Here is a 23,176-nt window from a genome sequence, read left to right as displayed (position 1 = left end):
TCTTGTTTTCAATGTGGGCAGACCTCACACTTTATGCCAGTTACTGTTAGTTTAAAGATAAAGAATGCAGGAAATAAAAAGGGACATATTAAAAGTGTATGCAGGTCAGAAAGAATATACAATAAGGCAGCGGTGGCAAACCTGTAGCTCTGGAGCCACATGTGGCTCTTTGAGCTTTGAAATGTGGCTCCTGGCCAGGAGCATCAGCAAAGTATAGTTGTCCAGGTGCCAGCAGGGGTAGATTGGAAAATATTGAGCTCCTAGACTGACGAGAGCAGCCGCGTCTTGTGACAGAGAGCTGCCGGGTCTTGTGACAGAGAGGCCACAGTGTCACAGACAATCCAATCGGGGAAGAAGGAGGAGAGAGTGATGTGTGCTCAACCTCCTTCCTCTGTGCAGGCAAGTAAGGATCAAGTGAGAGCTGATGGCATGTGAAGAGGCTGAAGGACAGGTAAGTATATAAGATGGCATTTGGAGAGATATGATTGAATGTGTGTAGGTCTGTAGGCATGTGGGGAGGGGGAGATTGGCATGTATGGAGAATTTGGGTAGAACTGATGGCAAGTGGGGAGGTTGATGGCATTTAAGGGGCATGTGGTGAGATCTAGTGGCACGTGGGGAGGATTTTATGATTATTCTGAACATTTTGGCAATGTGTTGGATATTTTGTTTTTTGCTTAGCAAGTTATTGTAATCTATGTTATATTTTCAGTATATGTTTATACGGTATGTATGCGCATGTTTATACTGGGTATATGTATATGCACACACATATAAAAGGTAAAGTTGGCTCTTTGCAGTACCTGTAGATATTTTTTGCCTCTTGGTCTCTGACTGGTTGGCCACCCCTGCAATAAGGTAATTAGATATAAAAATCACTGTGAATGAAATACACCTTCAGGTGACAGAAAATGAGTCAGACTCAGCTGAGAGTAAAGAAACAGAAAAGATTTATCTTGTCTTGAATTAGACAGTACAATGGTGGTAGATTGCCAAGAAATGTGGATCAGCCCTGAAGTGTCAGAGTTAGCTTAAAAATTGAACTACAGGATCTGGCCTTTCAGTTATTATAGCAAAAGAGTATTAAAAGTTATTTGCAGAATTCCATTACAAAAAAACTCTGTATTGAATACATATAGTGGAGAAACAGTGTCTCCTCTAGGGAAAATTAAAGTTGATGTGAAATATAAAGAGAAAATGCACAAAGCATATTTATATGTATTACAAAATGGTGGACTGGCATTGATTAGCTGTGAATGGTTAAGGGACATTCAAGTTGACTAGCTGGCTATCAAAACATTGAAGGTGTCAATTGTGATGCTACTATTAGGATATTAAATCAATTGTTAACTGAATGCACAACCCTTATTTGAAAAAGGGATAGAAACACTCGAAGCAGTCAAAGCCAGAATTCTATTAGATAAAATAAAGGTGCTCAGAAACTTCACAAGGCTCGTACTGTACCATAACCTATTTGACCAAGAGTTCAGGCAGAGCTGAAGAAAAGGTAACATTTGGGAAGTTTGTCACCTTTAGAATGTAGTAAGTGGTTCCAGTATTGAAAAAAGATGAATGCATTCGCATATGAGGAGACACAATTAATCCAGTGCTGCACACAGTACAATTTCCACTACCAAAGACTGAGGACATCTTTGCAGCTCTGTTGGGAGGAGACCAGTTTACAAAAATAGATTTGGCACAAGCGTATTTACAAATTTGTCTGTCTTTGGAATAGCTTCAGTTCCATGAATTTGGCAGAGTCATGGATCAAGTGTTGCAGGGAATAACTGGTACTCAATGCTACCTGGATGATATCATTACAGGTAAAGATGATGAAGATTATTTAAACAATCAAAAAAGTGTACTCATAAATATGGGCTGGGAGCTAATTGAGAGAAAAGAAATCTCTTAATGTGGACATGCAGTTAAAAACAAGTCTGAAGACAAAGTTGAAGTAGTGCTGCGACCACAATGACCACAATCCATGGCCCAGTTGAGATCTTATCTAGGTCTAGTGGATTATTATCACACATTCCGACATCAAATATCAATGGTATTACACCTATTGAATGTTCTATTACAGAAGGGAACACCATGGAAATGGTCTACACATTGTGAAAAGGCTTTTCAACAGGTAAAGGAGACATCAGATAAGGTCCTCAAAACACTTTCACCCATCACTACCTATGGCATGTGATGCCTCACCTTATCGTTCCAGATGATGGCCTGGAATTGATGACCAGACTGAATAAATAGCTAATGTGAAGGATGTCAGAGGGTTTAAAATGTACCTCCACTAGCTCCATTACACCCGTGGGAATGGCACTCCTCTCCATGGCAAATTGTTAATGTTGATTTATATCATGTGCCCAACTGTCATCTTTTTTATTTTGTCTATGACCTCAGAAGCAAACAGTTCAGAGCATGCTTATATAGTAGTAGACAATGTAATCAAGAATGGGCGCTGATGTATACAAAAAAGCAGCCTAAATTACCATAGAAGGACCCACCAACTCCTAGAACAGATTTTAGAACAGATATTGGTAACTTACAGTGCTGGATGGTTCACACATATAGGAATGCCAGCATAATACATAGATAACTGTAACACAAACAAAAAATACATAGAGCAGTAAAGTCCCAACAGTTGAATAGGGGTCTCTAGGTGTCATCAAAAGAGATCCCACTTCCAAGTTTGTCCAAGAGGGCCAAATATTGGATAACTACGTGAGGGAACCCCCGTCGGGTGTATGCTTACAAGCAGATGTCTTTAAATCAAGCACATCAGACAGACTCCTAATGGGGAATACGAATTCTGCCTCCACTTTAGACTCCAACAATGAAACGTGTACAAAGATAAAATCATAGTGTAATACCATTTATTGTACATAAATCAATAAAATCAGTAAAATCCACAGAATAAAGTCTGCTTCTAGGAGCGTACCTCAAGGAAAATAAAGTCAAGCATTTATGACATGTCGGGGTAAATTATCCACATTAGGACAATCTGAAGACAGCTGCCTTTATCCTCGGGCCGTCCTAGATCCACTGGTCTCCCTGTTGACCCAACGCGTTTCGAATCAGATAGATTATTTTTCAAGGTAACAGGGGAACAGACGAGTAATCTTTTTAAACTTGTGAGCTCCGGTCACGTGACTCAATATAGCGAATCACGCTTAGTATCAATTCCACTAGCAGTCACATGGTTATAGGCCAAACTGCTGATCTGTCCCGGAAAGAGGCTTGGATAAACTGCGGTCCACTGCGCAGACTTTATTCTGTGGATTTTACTGATTTTATTGATTTATGTACAATAAATGGTATTACACTATGATTTTATCTTTGTACACATGTTTCATTGTTGGAGTCTAAAGTGGAGGCAGAATTCGTATTCCCCATTAGGAGTCTGTCTGATGTGCTTGATTTAAAGACATCTGCTTGTAAGCATACACCCTACTGGGGTTCCCTCACTGTGGTTATCCAATATTTGGCCCTCTTGGACACACTTGGAAGTGGGATCACTTTTGATGACACCTAGAGACCCCTATTCAACTGTTGGGACTTTACTGCTCTATGTATTTTTTGTTTGTGTTACAGTTATCTATGTATGATGCTGGCATTCCTATATGTGTGAACCATCCAGCATTGTAAGTTACCAATATCTGTTCTACAGTTCAGAGGATGCTGTTTCTAACCTATCCAAGTGTTCAGCATGTTTATTCAAAACTACATGCACCATATGGTGGAAACGAGAGATCCACATGAATGTGCAGCTGAAAATCTGCAGAAACTGTGTGATACTATCATGTCAGCATGTACCTGAATCTCTAAGGAATATTTCCAGCATCTTTTTGAATCACTGACACATTGTCATGTACATCCTTCAATGTGGTGGACATGATACAGTGTACAAGGTGCCCTGAGGGAATCTAATTTGGGGAGACCAAGCAGAAATTGCAATCCAGGATGAATTTACACAGACACACAATAAAGAAGACTCTGGAAACCTCCGTTGGTAAACACTTCTCTGGACCAGGACACAGTATGACAGATTTAAAAGTCTTAATAATGAAAGTTTTTTTTTTTTTTAAAAAATGACAGAGAGAGAAACATCTGGGAATTCAAGCTGATAAGAACATTCTAGTCATTGACTCAAGGACTCAACCTAACACCTGGATTTATCACCCACTACATGGATACACTTCACACCCCACAGCAAAGTGACTCCAGATCTCTGAACTCTTAGGACTTTCACTCTTCCATCCGTAATGAAAACCTCTGTTTTATTACTTTAGCTCATCTTTGTTATGTATTCCTCCCCCCCTTGTACAAATTGCTTGATGTAACATCTCTTAAATGTTGTGCCTTTTTCTCAATCATTCATTTGTAAACTTGCCTGATGAAGGGGCCTCTGTGCTCTGAAAGCTAGCAAATGTAAACATTTCTGTTAGTTAGCCAATAAAGGTATCGTTCCTATAATACTTTTGTCTGTTTTGACATGAAAGTGTTCAACATCGCATGAATTAATGCCACAGGCTATTCTGGGGGCAAAGTATGGTCCTACCCAGTATTAGAAAGGCTTATATGAGCATGTGTGGGTCTTGCACCTGTACAGTGAAGCCCCTTAAGTCACTTTATATATAGATGTGTACACATTAATCAGTAAAATTAAATCTGTAAATAGAGTAAAAATGAAACTTTATATTTATTTGCAAAACATTAAAAATTGTAATAAAATAAACATGTTATTTGCAGACACATATATAAATAAAATGGTAATATAAATTAATAGATGTAAGTCAGTTTTTGAGATGTGGTAAAATGATCAGAAATTGTCCCACTATTGCAGAAATTTTGGTAGTATTATAACATTGTATTTAGTTTTCCAGAACCTATGGAAAGGACTGTAATTCAAAATAAATACTTAAACCATTTGAAGTGATAGTTTGAAGATCATAAATTCACTTAGTTTCTACTTTATGGATTATGCATATACAATTTCACCCTCTCCAATTATGTGGAACATTCTGTAGTGGGTACATTTTAACTCTGAGGTGTCACTATTACAATGCAGTTGAAATGTTGGGACAAACTATGTGTCTCCTGTCCTTTTTTAATATATCATGTATTTTCACCTACCTGGATTCTGGATCTTAAGTTACCTGTAAGTTATTGTAATTTGTATGGGCATTGGACCAGGTCTATCACATCTAAGGTATTACAGGTCATTTTGACTGTAGCGTTATCTTCTCCGGTTACGGCTGACTGATATAGCACAGGATTCTGAAACAATTGTACAATTGTTGCATGAACCATAATAATAGATCCTAGTTGTACAGTCATTAGCCAACTGTTTTGTGTTGTTATCTTAGGAGCTATGTGGTTACAGACCAACTGTTGTTTAAGGTATTGCCTTTATTGTAAATAACACATGGATAAAGTGGGAGCATCAGCAAGAAACTCATCCTTTAATAAAATATGCCAATTCTTATTAAGTGTTGACATGATCTACTGGGCATGGTTCAAATATTGAATTAACAAATGAATGGCAATTATTGGGATTATAGTAGGTCTTGTTTTGATATGTTAAAAGTGTCTGTCTTATTTATAATAATACTGTCTCTAGACTTTGCCTTATCCACAATTTGTCTGTGAATTTCTTTGTAAGAAATTGTGTTCAATTTACATCAATTTATCCTAACTCCTAATTGCCCTGCTAGTTTGTTAACTAGACAGTTATGGTGATTGTCAGGATGAGAGCATAAATCTGATATGCTGAAATAGAATATTGGATGTCAGGACCCAAATAACTCTTTGCATGAATACCTAAATTAACCTGATCTTCAATTCAGATAAATGTGTGACCAAATGAGCCCAGGAGGAGGTAACTGAGTTAGGTAAACCCTTTGTGAAGAGACCAGCTTAAGATATGCAGATCACAGACATCCATTGTATTTGATCCTGTATTTCCCTAGCTAACTGACTTCCTTTCAATAGGGTTATAAACACAAACTAATCCCTAGGTGTAAATTGGAGAGCCAGACGCCTAGGTGAGGATCTTGGAGACTCTTGTATAAAACCTATGGTCTGTATGCCGGTATATAGAAATGTGAACTTGAAAGGAAATTAATTCATTTTTCATATTTTGGGAAATCTGGATGCCACTCCGTACTGAGGGGCAAACACCACAAAAGGGTCTTGAAACATAGATACCAACTACACAGGGAACAGCCATAATCACATGTATTTCAGGATGAGATTGGATATTGTCGTAATTCCATTATGTTTGGTATTTAAACGTGCGGGAGATTATGACCGGTTTATTGAGGGGGGTGTTATTTCTCTGAGATATATCTGTGAAGAATTACCAACAGGTCAAAACTTAGGAATAGTTTGACCAAACCTGAGGTAACACCCAGGGGACATTTCCGCCCCTACATTAGCATTCACACTGCCCCTGTGAATGCCGTCCCATTTGATGTTGCTTAAAAACCTGTGTGTGGAAAGGAGAATTTGTCAGTCTTTTTGGGAAATCAATTGACATTGATAAGCTGTCCATCTTCTTAGCCACATTTCCCTCGGCCAGAAATGCAATTCATGTAAGTGCAAATCTGAATGTAATCCTTTTTATTTTTTAAACTGTTTTTGCTTGTTATGTCAAATTTATTATTCGTTTATTCATTATTTTTCTTTATATCTGAATGCCCTGTACCTTTTGTATATTAAAGCTAAAATTTAATAAGTTGCTTCCTTGATACTCTAAAGAATCCATAGCCTGTGTAGATTGCCTGTCCAGGTTACCCTGTGTGTGATTTGTTGATACATTTGATTAACAAGCTGTGTGTGCTTGTATTTACATTTGTGTAACAGTCTGAAGGTGTGAAGAGTTAACCCTGTGTGTGCTGGTGTAAGTCTTGCTAGTTTGTGGAACTAGGAGCCTGTGTGCCGGTGTGGGATAGTAAATTGGGGTCCTATTACCCGTACCCAATAGGTGGTGGCTGATCCTTGAAGTGTCTGGGGGGTGTGAGAGCGCTGTGTTTGGGGCGATTCCGTAGGTCTAGAACCAGTGTGATAGGTGAGAGAGACTGCGGGCTGAAATCGTGTGTAACCTCATACAGCAAACACCCCAAAGTCATGGCAGCAGGGAGCGCGTTCGTGACAGTGATCATCATCATTATCATCATTTATATGGTGCCACAGAATCCGCAGCACTGCACAATCAGCAAAAAGTAAGCAAAAAACTACAGATAAGTAAGAGACATTAGAAAAAATAGAATCAGCAAAAATCAATACAAGATATTATAGAGAAAGCAACTACATAAGAAGACACAACTAGAACAAAGGAAACATCACAAAGAGGATGAGGAGATAGGAGGTAGAGAGGACCAAACTTGTAAGAGTTAACATTAACAGGATTTGGGTAGTAAACAGAGACAATTAAGGTGGAGTGAATAGAGGAGGTGGAGAATGATGAGGGTCTTAGAATGGGGTCGGTAGGCAAGTGTGAAAAGGTGAGATTTGAGGGATCATTTGATTACTTGCTGATAAAATGTAGTTATTAACATCCACTACTTTGTTAAACGTCATTTCAATTTTACCTTGATGGATCATAATATCTTGCTCCAGGAATTCCATTGTCTTAGTATATTTGCTTTTCAACATATTTTATAGGAAAAAATTAATATAGTTATCAATGAATAACAGACACATTTGGTCTCACTGGTGGTCTCAATTTTTATGGACTTTTGGTAAATAGTTGAAAATAGGTATATTACTATGAGTATTCAATAAAAATTGTATTGATTTATTTCTAATAATCATGTACCTAGATCTAGTTACATTAATGTGTCAAGTTATTACACTATATCAAAATGTAAACATATATGCAATCATTGGTCACTACCTTGACAATGTAAAACAATATAGTACCTCTTACAGTTTTACCATACATATATAAAAACAAACAGTAACCAGTTCATGAAGTCCAATCCTCTTCTAATTTTGAACCAATATCATTTGGCTTCAAAAATGATTGCACTCCAGCCAGTCAAGCCATAAAGATAAAAAAGGAAAAAGAATAGGAACACATATAGTGTAGTAAACTTAGGATATTTTGTATATATTAGATAAATATACCAATCACCAAGCAAAAATAGGTGTATTCTTTATTTGTTATGCTGTTAAACACCCTATGTGTGTATATCTTCTGGGGAGACTCAATCCCCTTTGTTAATATGCTTACTTAAAGCTTGTGGTCACATATCACAGCCTGGTGGGTGTGATATGTTATATCTCACTGTACTCTCTCCACTCCAAGATTCTCATAGCTGATGGACCTCAATATGGTAAAAGAAAAAAGAGAAGAATAGCAGGTGATGTGCATTACCTGAAATAACTCATATTTATTTATTTAAAAAGTTCCCATTAAAAACCATTTTAGACCACAGAAACCACATTCCTCTTGGTGGTATGAAGAATAGCCGCCTACCAGAGTGTAAAAGATCTTATAGCCCTCAGTATGTGCTTTCATGTATTTTCAAGTTTATACAAGTTGACATGTATATTAATTTATGATCATGCTATTTGTCATTGGGGGTCAAGCTATTTATTTATCATTGGGTCTCAAGAAATTGTGAAACCATTTCAATCTATGATCATTTTATTTTCCAATTTCAGCTGTTATTGATGAACCCTAGATATTTTTGCTATTGGTGTATGTCTGTGTCTATGTGTTATGTTTTATTGCTGATTAGAGGTCCCATAATAAAGGGTAGACACAGATGAAAATAGGAAAATCGAATGATTAACTTTGTAACTTATATTACCCTTTTTTTTTTTTTTCTATCAAGGTTTCCGTCTTCAACATTTCTAGGAGTTGGCCAGGTATGTCTACTAGTGAAAGAGCTGTAGGTCATTTTGGCATTAATGAAAGTTATAAGATTGCAAATTATAAATTGTTACCATTTTTTGCAGGATAATGAATGAACTAAACCATTGACTCGGTCACTGTTATTTTTATGTTTTACTATTTAGGACAGTTATTTATTTAACTGGTGTCCAGTTTGCTCTCAACTATATAGTAGGATTAGACAAAATGTCAGTCAACAGCTGTTGAAAATGATTTTCAGGAGTTATTTATCTTTTGTCTGTATTTACCATCTCTTTTGCCACAAGTATTACTTGTAAATAAGAGATAGACGATATATATATTATATATTCAAATAGTTTAAAAAGAAAATTGTCTGCTGTACAAGCGCTAACATCTGAAGCTTATTAGACAAAGAAGGGGATGTTGTTAGTGGAAAAAAAAAATGTTTTTCCAGTAGGGCTTCTGACTTAACCCTGCAGATGAGTATGAGGTGTTGGGGACATTTTAGGAATATTAGGATATTTATAAAAAATTGTTTTAAATTTGTTTACTAGTTCCTTAACCATTTCATGACATCATCATCATCATCATCACTATTTATTTATATAGCGCCACTAATTCTGCAGCGCTGTACAGAGAACACACTCACATCAGTCCCTGCCCCATTTGGGGCTTACAGTCTAAATTCCCTAACACACACACACACAGACAGACAGACACACACACAGACTAGGGTCAATTTGTTAGCAGCCAATTAACCTACCAGTATGTTTTTTGAGTGTGGGAGCACCTGGAGGAAACCCACGCAAACACTGGAAGAACATACAAACTCCTCACAGATAAGGCTATGGTCGGGAATTGAACTCATGACCCCAGTGCTGTAAGGCAGAAGTGCTAACCACTTAGCCATGACAGGAGAACTTTCACTGATTGAGATGCTTCATTTTAAACAGGAATTACTATTTTAAATCTCTTAGTCTACCCAAACCAATTTGACATTATATTTTTCTTTTTATTGGTTCCAATTTGATAGCAAACTGGAACCAATATTTTTGCATAGGGAATACCAGGCAGCAATAGTAAAGACATACATTTTCCATGATTGTTCCCATAGTTACTTTCTTGTAATTAGTGCAACCCCAGAAATAGTCCCCATAATTGAATCAACTAATTTTCCTGAATACAATACCAAATATATCTGTTTTCTTCAGTCTGTTGCAGGTAGAGGTTAGAAAAAAGTATAAATTTTAAGCCCCAACCCCGCTCCCAATTAAATGCATTGGTTAACTGCAAACAGGAGCAATGCACCTATGTTCAAAAATTCACTTCAATTCTTTAAGTATACAGAGACAGAACATTATTAAACGGGAGTTAATGTGATAAAAAGTCACAATATTGAATATTCTTAATTGACATCTAGAAATATAAATGCAATACAATTTCTTAAAGTATAGCTGAAATAAAATATAGAAATGGAAAAAAAGTACATACTTTTTCATGTAATCTGCCGTCTGGGGGAAGGCTAGAAGGTGTAGCAAACTAACCCCCAAAAACTGACAATTCCTAAAATCATTTCACTACAATAAAACTTTATTTCTTGTCCAAACACGCACCTCGGTGATGTCACTGAAAGAGGTGTTATAGTGTGCACTGAAAGAGGTGTTATAGTGTGCTAATTTGTTTTACAACTAATTTATTGCCTTATTGTACAAGAACAGTTCTAGTAATGGGTTTTAAAAAATACATCATAACTCAGAACATTGCTGAGATATGGCATTTATTCTAGGCTATAATCATGTCACTCAAAGATCTGCCTATGATCTGCACCTCGCTTCCTCTCTGACAACAATTTCTAATCCCTGCCTTCAAGACTTCTCCCATGCTACTAACCACTTTTCCTAATTTTCTACCATTACTAATCATACTACAGTTTCTAAAACCCATCTGCTTACTAGAGCCTAGCCTGCACACAGCCATACTACTCACAGTGATGTCCCCTTGGCAGCACGGTGGCACAGTGGTTAGCAGTTCTGCCTCACAGCGCTGGGGTCATGAGTTTGATTCCCAAACAGGGCATTATCTGTGTGGCATTTGAATGTTCTTCCCGTGTTTGCGTGAGTTTCCTCCGGGTACTCCAGTTTCCTCCCACACTTCAAAAAACATTCTGGTAGGTTAGGGACTGATATGAATGACAAACATTCTCTGTACAGCACTGCAGAATTGGTGGCACTATATATATATATATATATATATATATATATATATATATATATATATATATATATATAAATAAATAGTGATGATGATGACCCTTGCTACTATCCGAATCTCTTTAAACTACATTCACTCCTCTTGTTTAATCTCTGTCCTTTTCCTAGAATGAAAATTTCTATGAGCAGGGCCCTCCCTATCCTTTATTTTTACATCTACATTTATTTTGTATATCTTGTATGTCCCTATTTTTGTACAATATGCCATTTACCCCATAGTCCAGGGCTGTGGAACAACAGTAATAATACGCTAATTATTTTTTTTTACGTTTATTTAACTTGTTGTGTTGTTTGGCCAGGAGGGACTTGATTCATGTCTCCATGTCTCCTTAGCCATGTTAAATTGCCATTTATTTATTTTTTTACAACATTGACTACTTTGGTAGCAAAATAGAAAGATAAAGTGCTGACCAGTTGAACATGCACATAAACAAAGCTAGACAATACTATCTAAGCACAGCAAGTTGTTATTACTAAACAGCTTTACTGTGGCTATTGCAAACTTATGGACACATGTCAATATACATTGAAATAAAGTTGCATGTATATGTCTGTATAGTTGTTATAATATGCGATTACATGTGAGGGGTGCAAGAAGAGAGGAAAAGGTGTAAGGAGGGTGAGGAAGAGGTTATTGTTTTTGCTTGGGAATGACAATGATCTATTGCAATTGATTATCAGTCATCTATTGTAACTAAGCAGCAGGAGAGACATGGATCTTATATATCCTTTCCTAATACAGCCAGCCCTTCCATAAGATGTCATTGGGAACACAGCTCTTTCACTTAGAGCTGTGCTTAAATCATAGTGTGCCCGATATCTAGATAAAATGGTTCCCGACACAGCGCTGGAACCAGAGGTTGTCAAGACCATAATTATGAAACGATCTGTGGTCCAAGACGGCTTAAAGCAGTGGTCAGGGAACAGGGGTAAATTACCCCAAATGGGGTAAAAATGAAATTCCTGGGGGTAATGCTGCTGATTCACATGCTGTCAGTTGGATTGTAGACACCTTTAAATGTGAAATTGCTGTCGTACCAGAAGAGCCTCAAGGGTTGGCAAAGGCACTTCTTGAGCTTCGATGCAATAATGAAGCACATATTGCATACTTGCCAACTCTCCCGGAATGTCCGGGAGACTCCCGCATTTTTCGAGAGTCTCCCGGACTCCCGGGTGAGTGTGGCAATCTCCCGAATTCTGCCCACTTCACTAGGAAGTGCCCCACTTCCTAGTGAAGTGGGCAGAATTAGATCCCAAACGCTGTGATTCCCGGTGAATCGCGGCGTTTGGCCAAAATGACGCGATTTTGGCCGCCCCGCCCCCCTCACGCCCACCTCCAGTGGCAGGCTCCCGGAAGAGTGCTGAAGAAAGTCGGTAAGTATGACATATTGCATTTGAAAACAAAGCAGATCTGTCATATTTTTGGATGTCAACAGCTGCAAAGGCATTCAAAATTGCACATGAGGAGGCAGTCAAAGAGTTGCTGCCTTTTGCAAGAACCTACCTTTGCGAACAAGGATTTTCCACGCTAACGAACATAAAAACAAAGCAGAGAAATCGATTGGACGCTGAAGACTTTTGATGTCAAATTGCTCTGACATCAAAATGCCCCGATATTGATGCTCTCATATCAAAAATGAAGAAATATTAATTCTCAAAAACCTGAAGTTTTAAAGTTGAAGCTTTCAAAGAAATTTTGAATAGCCTCAATAAAATTTTGAATTCCAATAATTAATAATATATGATTTCCTTCCTTTCAAATCAAGGGGGTAACGTCAGCGTATCTAAATATATTTGGGGGTAAAAGGTAAAAATGTTCCCTGACCCCTGGCTTAAAGGAATCTATGCCTGCTTTAGACAGGTTATTGATCTTATATGTTCTTGTCCTCAGCTAATGGTTGGCATCTAATTAAGTTATTGGCTTGTACATGGCCTCCTGAAAGGTTTAATAGATTGTTTTTTTTCTTTCTAGCTTCTGTGCTTCTAGCCATTTATATCTCTATTCATTTTTTTAAAATTTGCTTACCTTTGCAATTTGCCATAAAAGCTAGCTTTTGCATATCATTGTATCCAATGCATAGAGCACAGCAGAAATATGTTTTATCCAAGGGTAATAAGCAAGTCTGCATGATGATAACTATATGATAAGCACAGAAAAAAAATCAATGCATTTAGTAAAATTGGCAGATACTGTATGTGCAGAAGTTAATACATTAATGGCAGAAACCCCCTTCTTAAGTACATGTGGTAGACAGGTACATTTATATAACAGTAGTATTGTTTTGTAGTACTTTTATGCAGCCTCAAATTAAGGATATGTCTACAGGTCTGTCGATGTTGTCCAATGTCAGCATGTATGCTGTCTAATATCTTCTTAGAAAGTTGCTCACATTTTTGCCCTTTTTTCTTAGATGGCATTTACAATACTTATACTGTACTTTGGAAAGATGAATGACTTCATCACATTCCCCGATTTTGACAGACAGATCCCAAAAAAGGTAAGTCTTTCTTTTAATGGCATAACTACACAATGCAGCTAGGCAATGCTGTAACATGTATGTTACAACTCACAATGTACTTTGATGATCAAAAATGACATTGCTCTTTTTTAACATTTCACTGCAATGACTTGTTTCAGAGCATCGGAAACAGCAAGTCTAAAATTTACTGTGGGGTTTGCAAACTATGAGGTCTATTTATTCAAATGCATTGATAAGGCTGATTTGATATCTTAATGTATACGGAGATAGAGATATTTGTCATTTAATAAATAGGTCCCTATGCCACTAATGCTCTGTATATATCTGTGAAATAATCAACAGTAATTGGGGGATATGGCAAGTTATTTTGGTTAATTTCCATTGACTTGAATCTAGTGTTATATGATACATAAATACATTGTTATGATCTGCCTTATATCTTTGTGTGCATTTTACCCTGTGTTATGATTTGCCTTGTTTCCCTGTGTTTATATTACCCTGCAGTACCTGTGATCATTCAGAGGTGCTGCTGTTCGGCTTTTTCCTACTATCAGGGGTTAACTACCACTGCTAGTTAATCAGCCACACCTGTCTGTGGCCTATTTATGCCTGCATGTTCCAGAAGCCTTTGCTGGTCATTGATGTTCCTAGCCTGCTCATGTGTCTCTCTGTTCCTGGATTACCGGCATGTTTCTGGCTGCTACTACAAACTGGTTTCAGTTAAGTCCACTGCTGCATTTCTTTATTATTTTCTGCTTGTTTGCCAATATCTGGAAATCCATTGTTCCATTCAGCCTGAACTGTTACTGTTTATTTTGCCTTACCTGGATTATACTTTTCTGCAATAAACAGTTTAAAACGTTTATATCACGTGTCTGGCTCCATGGCTGTAATTAAGGAAGTGGTTTTGAACAGAACCCTAACAGAATGACCCGCCAAAAAGAAAGCCTTGGAGTCATGTGGAAAAACCCTGCTTCAGATTTCACCTGGAACTCTCATTGCAATTGATTTCATTTGTTTTCTCCCTGCAAACATGTCTGCTCTACAAATGGCTGAACAGCCTGTGCTTCAGTGTCTACAAACTGACATAATTCTGTTACGCTCTCAGCTGGCTCAATTTTCTGCTTTACTTTTGGACCCACTCAGGAGACTATCAGAATCTGTTTCTCTGAAATCCAATACTGTTGATTTGCTTCAGCCAACTCTGTCTGCTGCTGAAACTGTGCTGCCAGCACCTCTTAATAGTACTATAACAAATTTGCATTTAATTAACAACTACAGTGTAACAAATGCCCGGTTCACAAGTGGTCCACGCCCCCACCTGACCGAAGTGGAGCAACGGCGCAGAATAACCAACAAACTGTGTCTCTACTGTTCAAGTAATATACACTTCTTACAAGCCTGTCCTCTCTGCAGACCACGACAGCCTACCAAACCATCTTCTGTTGTTACTTCTCCGCACTCTGGATTTGTTTACACTTCAGCTGTTCTGCTCCCTGGGATGAGACCCAATCTGCCAACCCCAGTTACCAGTCCTAAGGCTCCAGGCGCCTATTCCGGGGTGCCAGCCTCTGTCTCCTGTCCCGAGGTGCCAGCCTCTGTCTCCTGTCCCGAGGTGCCAGCCTCTGTCTCCTGTCCCGAGGTGCCAGCCTCTGTCTCCTGTCCTGAGGTGCCAGCCTCTGTCTCCTGTCCCGAGGTGCCAGCCTCTGTCTCCTGTCCCGAGGTGCCAGCCTCTGCCTCCAGCTCTGAGGTCACATCATCTGCCTCCAGCTCTGAGGTCACATCATCTGCCTCCAGCTCTGAGGTCACATCATCTGCCTCCAGCTCTGAGGTCACATCATCTGCCTCCAGCTCTGAGATCACATCATCTGCCTCCAGCTCTGAGGTCACATCATCTGCCTCCAGCTCTGAGGTCACATCATCTGCCTCCAGCTCTGAGGTCACATCATCTGCCTCCAGCTCTGAGGTCACATCATCTGCCTCCAGCTCTGAGATCACATCATCTGCCTCCAGCTCTGAGGTCACATCATCTGCCTCCAGCTCTGAGGTCACATCATGTGCCTCCAGCTCTGAGGTCTCATCATCTGCCTCCAGCTTGGAGCCTGCTGCCACTGTGTCCGGTCCTGAGACTGCTGCCACTGTGTACGGTCCTGAGACTGCTGCCGCTGTGTCCGGTCCTGAGCCTGCTGCCGCTGTGTCCGGTCCTGAGTCTCCTGCTGCAGCCATTGCACACGAGTCTCCTGCCACTGTGCTGCCCGGTTCCGAGTCTTCAGCCGCTGCCTCCAGTTCCGAGTTTTCAGCCGCTGCCTCCAGTTCCAAGTCACAAGCTGCTGTCGTTCCTGAGCTCCAGTCTGCTCCAGAGGGGGCGCTGCCCTTCCAGTCTGCTCCAGAGGGGGCGCTGCCCTTCCAGTCTGCTCCAGAGGGGGCTCTGCCCTTCCAGTCTGCTCCAGAGGGGGCGCTGCCCTTCAAGTCTGCTCCAGAGGGGGCGCTGCCCTTCCAGTCTGCTCCAGAGGGGACGCTGCCCTTCCAGTCTGCTCCAGAGGGGGCCCTGTCCCTCCAGTCTGCTCCAGAGGGGACCCTGTTCCTCCAGTCTGCTCCAGAGGGGGCCCTGTCCCTCCAGTCTGCTCCAGAGAGGGCCCTGTCCCTCCAGTCTGCTCCAGAGAGGGCCCTGTCCCTCCAGTCTGCTCCATAGAGGGCCCTGTCCCTCCAGTCTGCTCCAGAGAGGGCCCTGTCTCTCCAGTCTGCTCCAGAGAGGGCCCTGTCCCTCCAGTCTGCTCCAGAGAGGGCCCTGTCCCTCCAGTCTGCTCCAGAGAGGGCCCTGTCCCTCCATTCTGCTCCAGAGAGGGCCCTGTCCCTCCATTCTGCTCCAGAGAGGGCCCTGTCCCTCCAGTCTGCTCCAGAGAGGGCCCTGTCCCTCCAGTCTGCTCCAGAGAGGGCCCTGTCCCTCCAGTCTGCTCCAGAGAGGGCCCTGTCCCTCCAGTCTGCTCCAGAGAGGGCCCTGTCCCTCCAGTCTGCTCCAGAGAGGGCCCTGTCCCTCCAGTCTGCTCCAGAGAGGGCCCTGTCCCGCCAGTCTGCTCCAGAGAGGACCCTGTCCCTCCAGTCTGCTCCAGAGAGGGCCCTGTTCCATGCGGTTCAGCCCGAGTTGCCAGTCCATGTGGTTCAGCCCGAGTTGCCAGTCGATGCGGTTCAGCCCGAGTTGCCAGTCCATGCGGTCCAGCCCGAGTTGCCAGTCCATGCGGTCCAGCCCGAGTTGCCAGTCCATGCGGTTCAGCCCGAGTTGCCAGTCCATGCGGTCAGCCCGAGTTGCCAGTCCATGCGGTTCAGCCAGAGTTGCCAGTCCATGCGGTTCAGCCAGAGTTACCACTTGGTGCTGTCTGCTCTGCGGTTCCCCACAGTGCTGTCTGCTCTGCGGCTCCTCACAGTGCTGTCTGCTCTGCGGCTCCCCACAGTGCTGGCTGCTCTGCGGCTCCTCTCAGTGCTGTCTGCTCTGCGGCTCCTCACAGTGCTGTCTGCTCTGCGGCTCCTCACAGTGCTGTCTGCTCTGCGGCTCCTCACAGTGCTGTACAGTCCGAGTGGTGTGCTCAGTCTGGGCTATCCGTCAGATGTGCCCAGCTTACCGTCCCAGTCGGGGACTCCTGCTCTGCGGGATTCTCCAGAGACTGCTGCTCAAGTGGAGGACTCCCCAGAGTTTCCTTGTGAGCTAGAATGCCCAGATGCCTCTTCCAAGTCATCAGATCCTCCTCCAGTCTTCTTTGATGGGGACATCAAACAGTTTTTGTCGGTTCTTCAGCTGTCCATGAAACAGTTTCAAGACTCTCCAGAGTACTTTGCCAACCAATTTAACCAGGTGGGTTCTATAATTATGAGTTTTAGAGGGGAGCCACAGACCTGGGCCTTCTCCCTTCTAAATTCCGATAACCCCATTATCCATAATACCATGGACTTTGTTAACGCTGTGTGCAAGAAGTACTCTCCATCAACAGTTGATTTTCCTGGTCATAGTCCTTCTGTTTCCATTCCGGTCTGTGTCTTAGCTCCTATGCTTATTCACAAATCATCGATGCCCGTTGCTTCTGTTGGTCAACCTATATCTTCAAAAACTAAAAAGAACAAACAGGAAAAACCCTTTTCTCAACTATACCAATCACAACAAACCTTGGTCGCCGGCTTCATGGGCATAGCACCAGTTTGTCAAAAAATAATAGGTCCTGTTCCGACTGTAGAATGGGACTCAGACTCTGAGTCTGAAATTGAGACTTCTAGAGACTTGGTGGATGAACTTGACAATTCTTTTTGTGCTTTTGAAGAATTGGGGTTTGTCTGCACTCCATTGGAGAAGGACTCAATTATGTCTCCTAGAAAATCCCGCAAGAGGAGTAAGCGGAAGAAGAGAAAAGACTGAAAGAGACTTTTTGTGGAGCGTCTGGAATCCGCTCCTGTAAGGGGGGGATAATGTTATGATCTGCCTTGTATCTTTGTGTGCATTTTACCCTGTGTTATGATTTGCCTTGTTTCCCTGTGTGTATATTACCCTGCAGTACCTGTGATCATCCAGAGGTGCTGCTGTTTGGCTTTTTCCTACTATCAGGGGTTAACTACCACTGCTAGTTAATCAGCCACACCTGTCTGTGGCCTATTTATGCCTGCTTGTTCCAGAAGCCTTTGCTGGTCATTGATGTTCCTAGCCTGCTCATGTGTCTCTCTGTTCCTGGATTACCTGCATGTTTCTGGCTGCTACTACAAACTGGTTTCAGTTAAGTCATCTGCTGCATTTCTTTATTATTTACTGCTTGTTTGCCAAGATCTGGAAATCCATTGTTCCATTCAGCCTGAACTGTTACTGTTTATTTTGCCTTAACTGGATTATACTTTTCTGCAATAAACAGTTTAAAACGTTTATATCACGTGTCTGGCTCCATGGCTGTAATTAAGGAAGTGGTTTTGAACAGAACCCTAACATACATAGGTTGGGTTTGCCAATTAAATTCCTCAAATTAGATTGGCTACAGTATTAGGATAGAGAGTAGAAGCACAAAACAAAGATTTCCTTAATTCACATTAACTAATTGTTTTTATGTGCTCTTTCAAGTAACATGGTACAACCAAGTTGCATAGATAAAGGATTTACACCTGCTATTTTGTCACACCCAACCATGTACCAATTTGCTCTACGAGATCCCCGTTACTGTACTGCAGGGATGAGAGCTGTCAGTGTTTGCACAGTGGCCAGGCGGTCTGCACTTCACACCACTACTAATTAAATGGCCATGGATTTTTCAGGGTCCGGATCCATTATACAAATACTGAATGGAATTTTGACAACAATCAATACCTGTGCTGACAGTTCTCTTTTCTCCTAGCTGTCAACATTGTTGTGCTTTCAAACCGGTAATGGCAGGAAAACCCCACTGAAGGAATATATGGGGGTATCTCTAAATAGAGGGGTTGTTCAAATATATATACGACTGTACCGGTATCTCTCTCAACAAAATTTAAATGTAGATGTATTACAGTATGTTCATATGCTAGCTTGAAATTCCATTCCATATTTGGCACAAATATTCTACCAACTTTATTCACATGATACATTATTTGGGCCTGTATTCCTACTGGAAATGGGCAGAAAATATTTCTGTAACACATACCCCTCTGTCTAAGCTGTGTTGTGGAATTCCATCGCTTTTTCTAGGGGTTTGTTTATGTAAACCTGAATACAAATGTATTTTCTTTTTTGTTTTACAAGCAAATCATTTAGCAAATGTTTATTGAGCTTACAATGGTTGCAAATTAAGGTGAGGGTAATGATAAGATAAATGTTTGTGAATTCTGGAATACCAAGCACTGGCTTTGATGATAGTTTCCTAATTTCTTAATATTTTGATATTTCTGCAGTTTGTTTAGGCTGAGAATATGAAAATTTATTTTTATTATTCTGAATTTCTAAAAATCACAAATTATTATTTGTAGAAGAGATGAAAGGTGAAAATTAATTTTTAATTCAGCCTTATACTTCTTGTTTATGCATATTCTTACTGTCTTGAATAGAACTTGCTTTGTTTTAATAGTCAGACTAGTGTCAGATGGAGCAGCATAGCCTAATAGATTGTGCAAATCACATTGATTGGCAACAGTTTTATATTATTCATTGTATCACTTTCTACTCTTTACAGTTATTTCCTTTGCCTTTATTATACATTGGGAATCATTTGACTGGATTGTCAAGTACACAAAAACTAAGGTAATTAAAATAAAATGTGTTTTTTATTGCCCTTGTACAATTAAGACATCTGAAAATTAAAATCGAAACATGTATGATAGAATACTATGACATGATTACTCGATTCCACTTCTAATGCCATCTTATGAGTGTTAAGGGTCAAGTCAAAAACAAACATGTTCAGAACGTCTTTATTAATTCTGGTACAGGAAACAGCAAACAGCATCACAGCAACAACAGAACAGCAGGCCGTATGGACACACTAATTTAATGGCAGTTTGCCTGACAAAGGGTCATGCAGAGCTGAGTAAAAGCACTCATTCCTCCAGTAGAAGACACCGTTAATGAGGCAGCAAGACCTTATGAACGGCAGAAGTCAGTCTTGTGTGAAGAAGGAGGTGGAACTATTGCATCTGTATTTTTGTTTTCCCCATCCTAACTTACCTTACTATATTCAACACCTGTCTTCCATGACCTGTTTCAGTTTCATGTACACCTTCCTCCTGACTTTGTAAGTATTAGTGTGACAGGCTTGTTAGATACTAGCTGAAGTACACGGCGTTGCCCGGGTTTAAATCTTCAAGGGCCTGATTCATTAAGGTTCTTAAATGAAGAGGATTCTCAATTCAGTCTCCTGGACAAAACCATGTTACAATGGAAGGGGTGCAAATAAGTGTTCTGTTTTACACATAAGTTAAATACTGCCTGTTTTTTCATGTAACACACAAATATCAACTTTAAATTTCAGTGTACAAATAAGCTATCAAATATTTGTGTGTTACATGAAAAAACAAGCAGTATTTAACTTATGTGTAAAACAGAACACTTATTTGCACCCCTTCCATTGTAACATGGTTTTGTCCAGGAGACTGAAATGAGTATCCTCTTCATTTGAGATCCTTAATGAATCAGGCCCCAAGTTATTAAGTTATCAATGAGTTGGATGTAACTGTCAATATTTTACAAATAATTAGCAGCTTCGCAGCTCCTCCAACACACCCATGAGGTAGCTGCCCATTGTCGTTTTTGTTTTTATATTAAATGTCATCCAAATCCATCCAGTGGAAGGCCCAGAACAGGTTCCCCAGGTCAAAGTTCTAGCCAACGTCCACCAATGAGAGGTCCGACTGAACCAAAACCCCCTAGTATGTCTTCTGGGATCCAATGTTACCAGTCTGTGAAGTTCTCTTCCAAATCCATTCAGTGGAAAGCTCAGAACAGGCTCCCTAGGTCAAAGTTCTGTCCAGCGTACACCAATGGCAGGTCCAACCGGGACCCTAACTGCCTTAAAACCTGGCCAGGATCCAATTGGACCACCTTGCGTTGGTTTCATTCCAATCGGTGCAGGTGTCCGAATGCATAACCAGACAGACAAACAAACCCAATCTACCCAGTGGAAGGTCCCCTGGTCAAAGTTCATCCCAGTCGGTGCTGGGGTGGTGAAGATATTCACCAACAAGCAAACGTCTTCTTTTATGTATATAGATTTAAAACTTTCTAGTCCTAAATTCATCAGGCAGCATTGTACCGTCACATTGCACAACACTCTTAGTTTAGAAAGCCTCTCATAACTGCTAATCTATGCATGCTGGTTCACAGTTCCAGAGAGAGTGACTGATATAAGCATTTAGTCCTCACCAGTCGACATGAAGTAGCCAAGTGTGATAAAGAAAACAATCCTTCCATATCAATAAAGTAATATGAGTCCAGTCCTCCTAATTAAATGCAGTTATTTTTTATCAGTCATCAGGAAGTGTTTTTACATCTATATAAAAGCAGAACATTTGGCAATTCCATCTGGCGCATTCAGGTTTTGTTAATACCATGCCTTTGTTTCTCTGACAACATTTCCAATGATATCAAAGAAGCAATTTTTGCTGCTCATCAGTCTGAAATGGTTATAAGGCCATTTCCAAACAATTTAAAGTCTATCAGTCTACAGTGAGAGAGATTGCTTACAAATTGAGAACACTGAAGACAATTGCCAATCTTCCCAGGAAATTCATTCAAAGATCAAACCATATGGTGTGTCGAGAAATCTCAAAGAACTCAAAAGCTACATCCACGCATCTTGCAGGCCTCGGTCAATACCATAAATGGTAAGGTTCACTGAATAAGTATGGCTGTCATGAAAGGGTAGCCAGGCGAAAGACCCTTCACTCCAGTACAGCTTAGGTTTGCAAAATTGCACCTGAACTAAACCCAAGACCTTATAAAAAAAAACATAAAGCACAGTGGTGATGGGGCAATGATTTGAGGTTGTTTTGCATACACAGGACCTGAACACCTCACAGTCATTAAGTCCTCCATGAACTAATTTTTTATACCAGAGAATTCTAGTGGAAAATGTTGGGCCATCTATCTGAAAACTGAAGTTTGGCCAAGATTGGTTTGGTCAACAGGACAATAATGCTAAACGCACGAGCAGACTTTCTTTTTCACTTGACTGTATAGGGGTTGCAACTGGGCTTCCAGGGTTAACTGCTGTTACCCTTATTGCTGCTACATTCCTGCAGTTGCTAATATGCATCCATGCAGTGTGCATCTTAATTAACTTTAATTATATATTGTGGCAATAGGAGCATTTTGCCACATTCTATTAAAGTAGAGACTAATATTTTCCTTGGGAATCTGCAGGCTCATGCTACAGACAGGGTTAAGACTGTAGACTCTTCCACACACACAGCACAGGAACACAGGTGAAGCACCTGGGGCAATTATTTAAGGGAACAGCTAGTGTAATGCTTGGGGGGAAGCTTAAATAGCTGGACTTGTGGTGTCGGTGGCGCAACCGATGCCAATGAGTGGCCACTGTCCAGTTATTATTATTATTATCGTAGACTTGTAAGGTGCCACAGTGCTCTGCAGCGCCATACAGTAGAGAGAATAGTACATACATAAAACAGAAACATACAAGGTAGACAAAATAAATGCATACATGAAAACAAAGGGTATGAAGGACCCTGCTCATTAGAGATCTTACATTTTAAGTGGAAGAAGGCACAGTTGAAACAAGAGGAGCTAGTGTTTCTCAGAGTGGAGATTGGGATAGTTGTGAGGTTGCATTAGTGGGATTGTGAATAGTGTTATCAAGTATAAGGTCACCTCTAAAAAAGAGATGGGTTTTCAAAGAGCTTCTAAAGATTTGAAGGCTGTGGGAAAGTCTGATTGTGCCTGGCAGGGAATTCCATAAGTGGGGAGCAGCACGGGAGAAATCTTGTAGGCGGGAGTGAAAAGTAGTTATCAGAGACGAGACAAGGCGAAGGTCAGAGGTAGATCTAAGAGGGTGGGAGGGAGAGTATTTTGATATGAGATTTGAGATGTAAGCATGGGTAGTGTT

General features: G+C 40.5%; 1 protein-coding gene across 2 annotated transcripts in view; it reads left to right on the top strand.

Moving 5' to 3' along the window:
- The window catches only part of SLC35D2 (solute carrier family 35 member D2), a 79,329-nt gene that overhangs the window by 17,593 nt on the left and 38,560 nt on the right, over positions 1–23,176 (top strand). For both annotated transcript variants that reach the window (XM_075211089.1, XM_075211088.1), the window contains exons 2-4: positions 8,850–8,883; positions 13,551–13,637; positions 19,790–19,857. In XM_075211089.1, the coding sequence (XP_075067190.1) occupies positions 8,850–8,883; positions 13,551–13,637; positions 19,790–19,857 (189 nt within the window). The remainder of the gene's footprint in view (positions 1–8,849; positions 8,884–13,550; positions 13,638–19,789; positions 19,858–23,176) is intronic.

This window comes from Mixophyes fleayi, chromosome 1 (genome assembly GCF_038048845.1).
Source record: "Mixophyes fleayi isolate aMixFle1 chromosome 1, aMixFle1.hap1, whole genome shotgun sequence".
NCBI classification, from domain to species: domain Eukaryota; kingdom Metazoa; phylum Chordata; class Amphibia; order Anura; family Limnodynastidae; genus Mixophyes; species Mixophyes fleayi.
The sequence above is the reverse complement of the archived record's forward strand: the minus strand, read 5'-3'. Positions and strand labels throughout refer to the sequence as shown.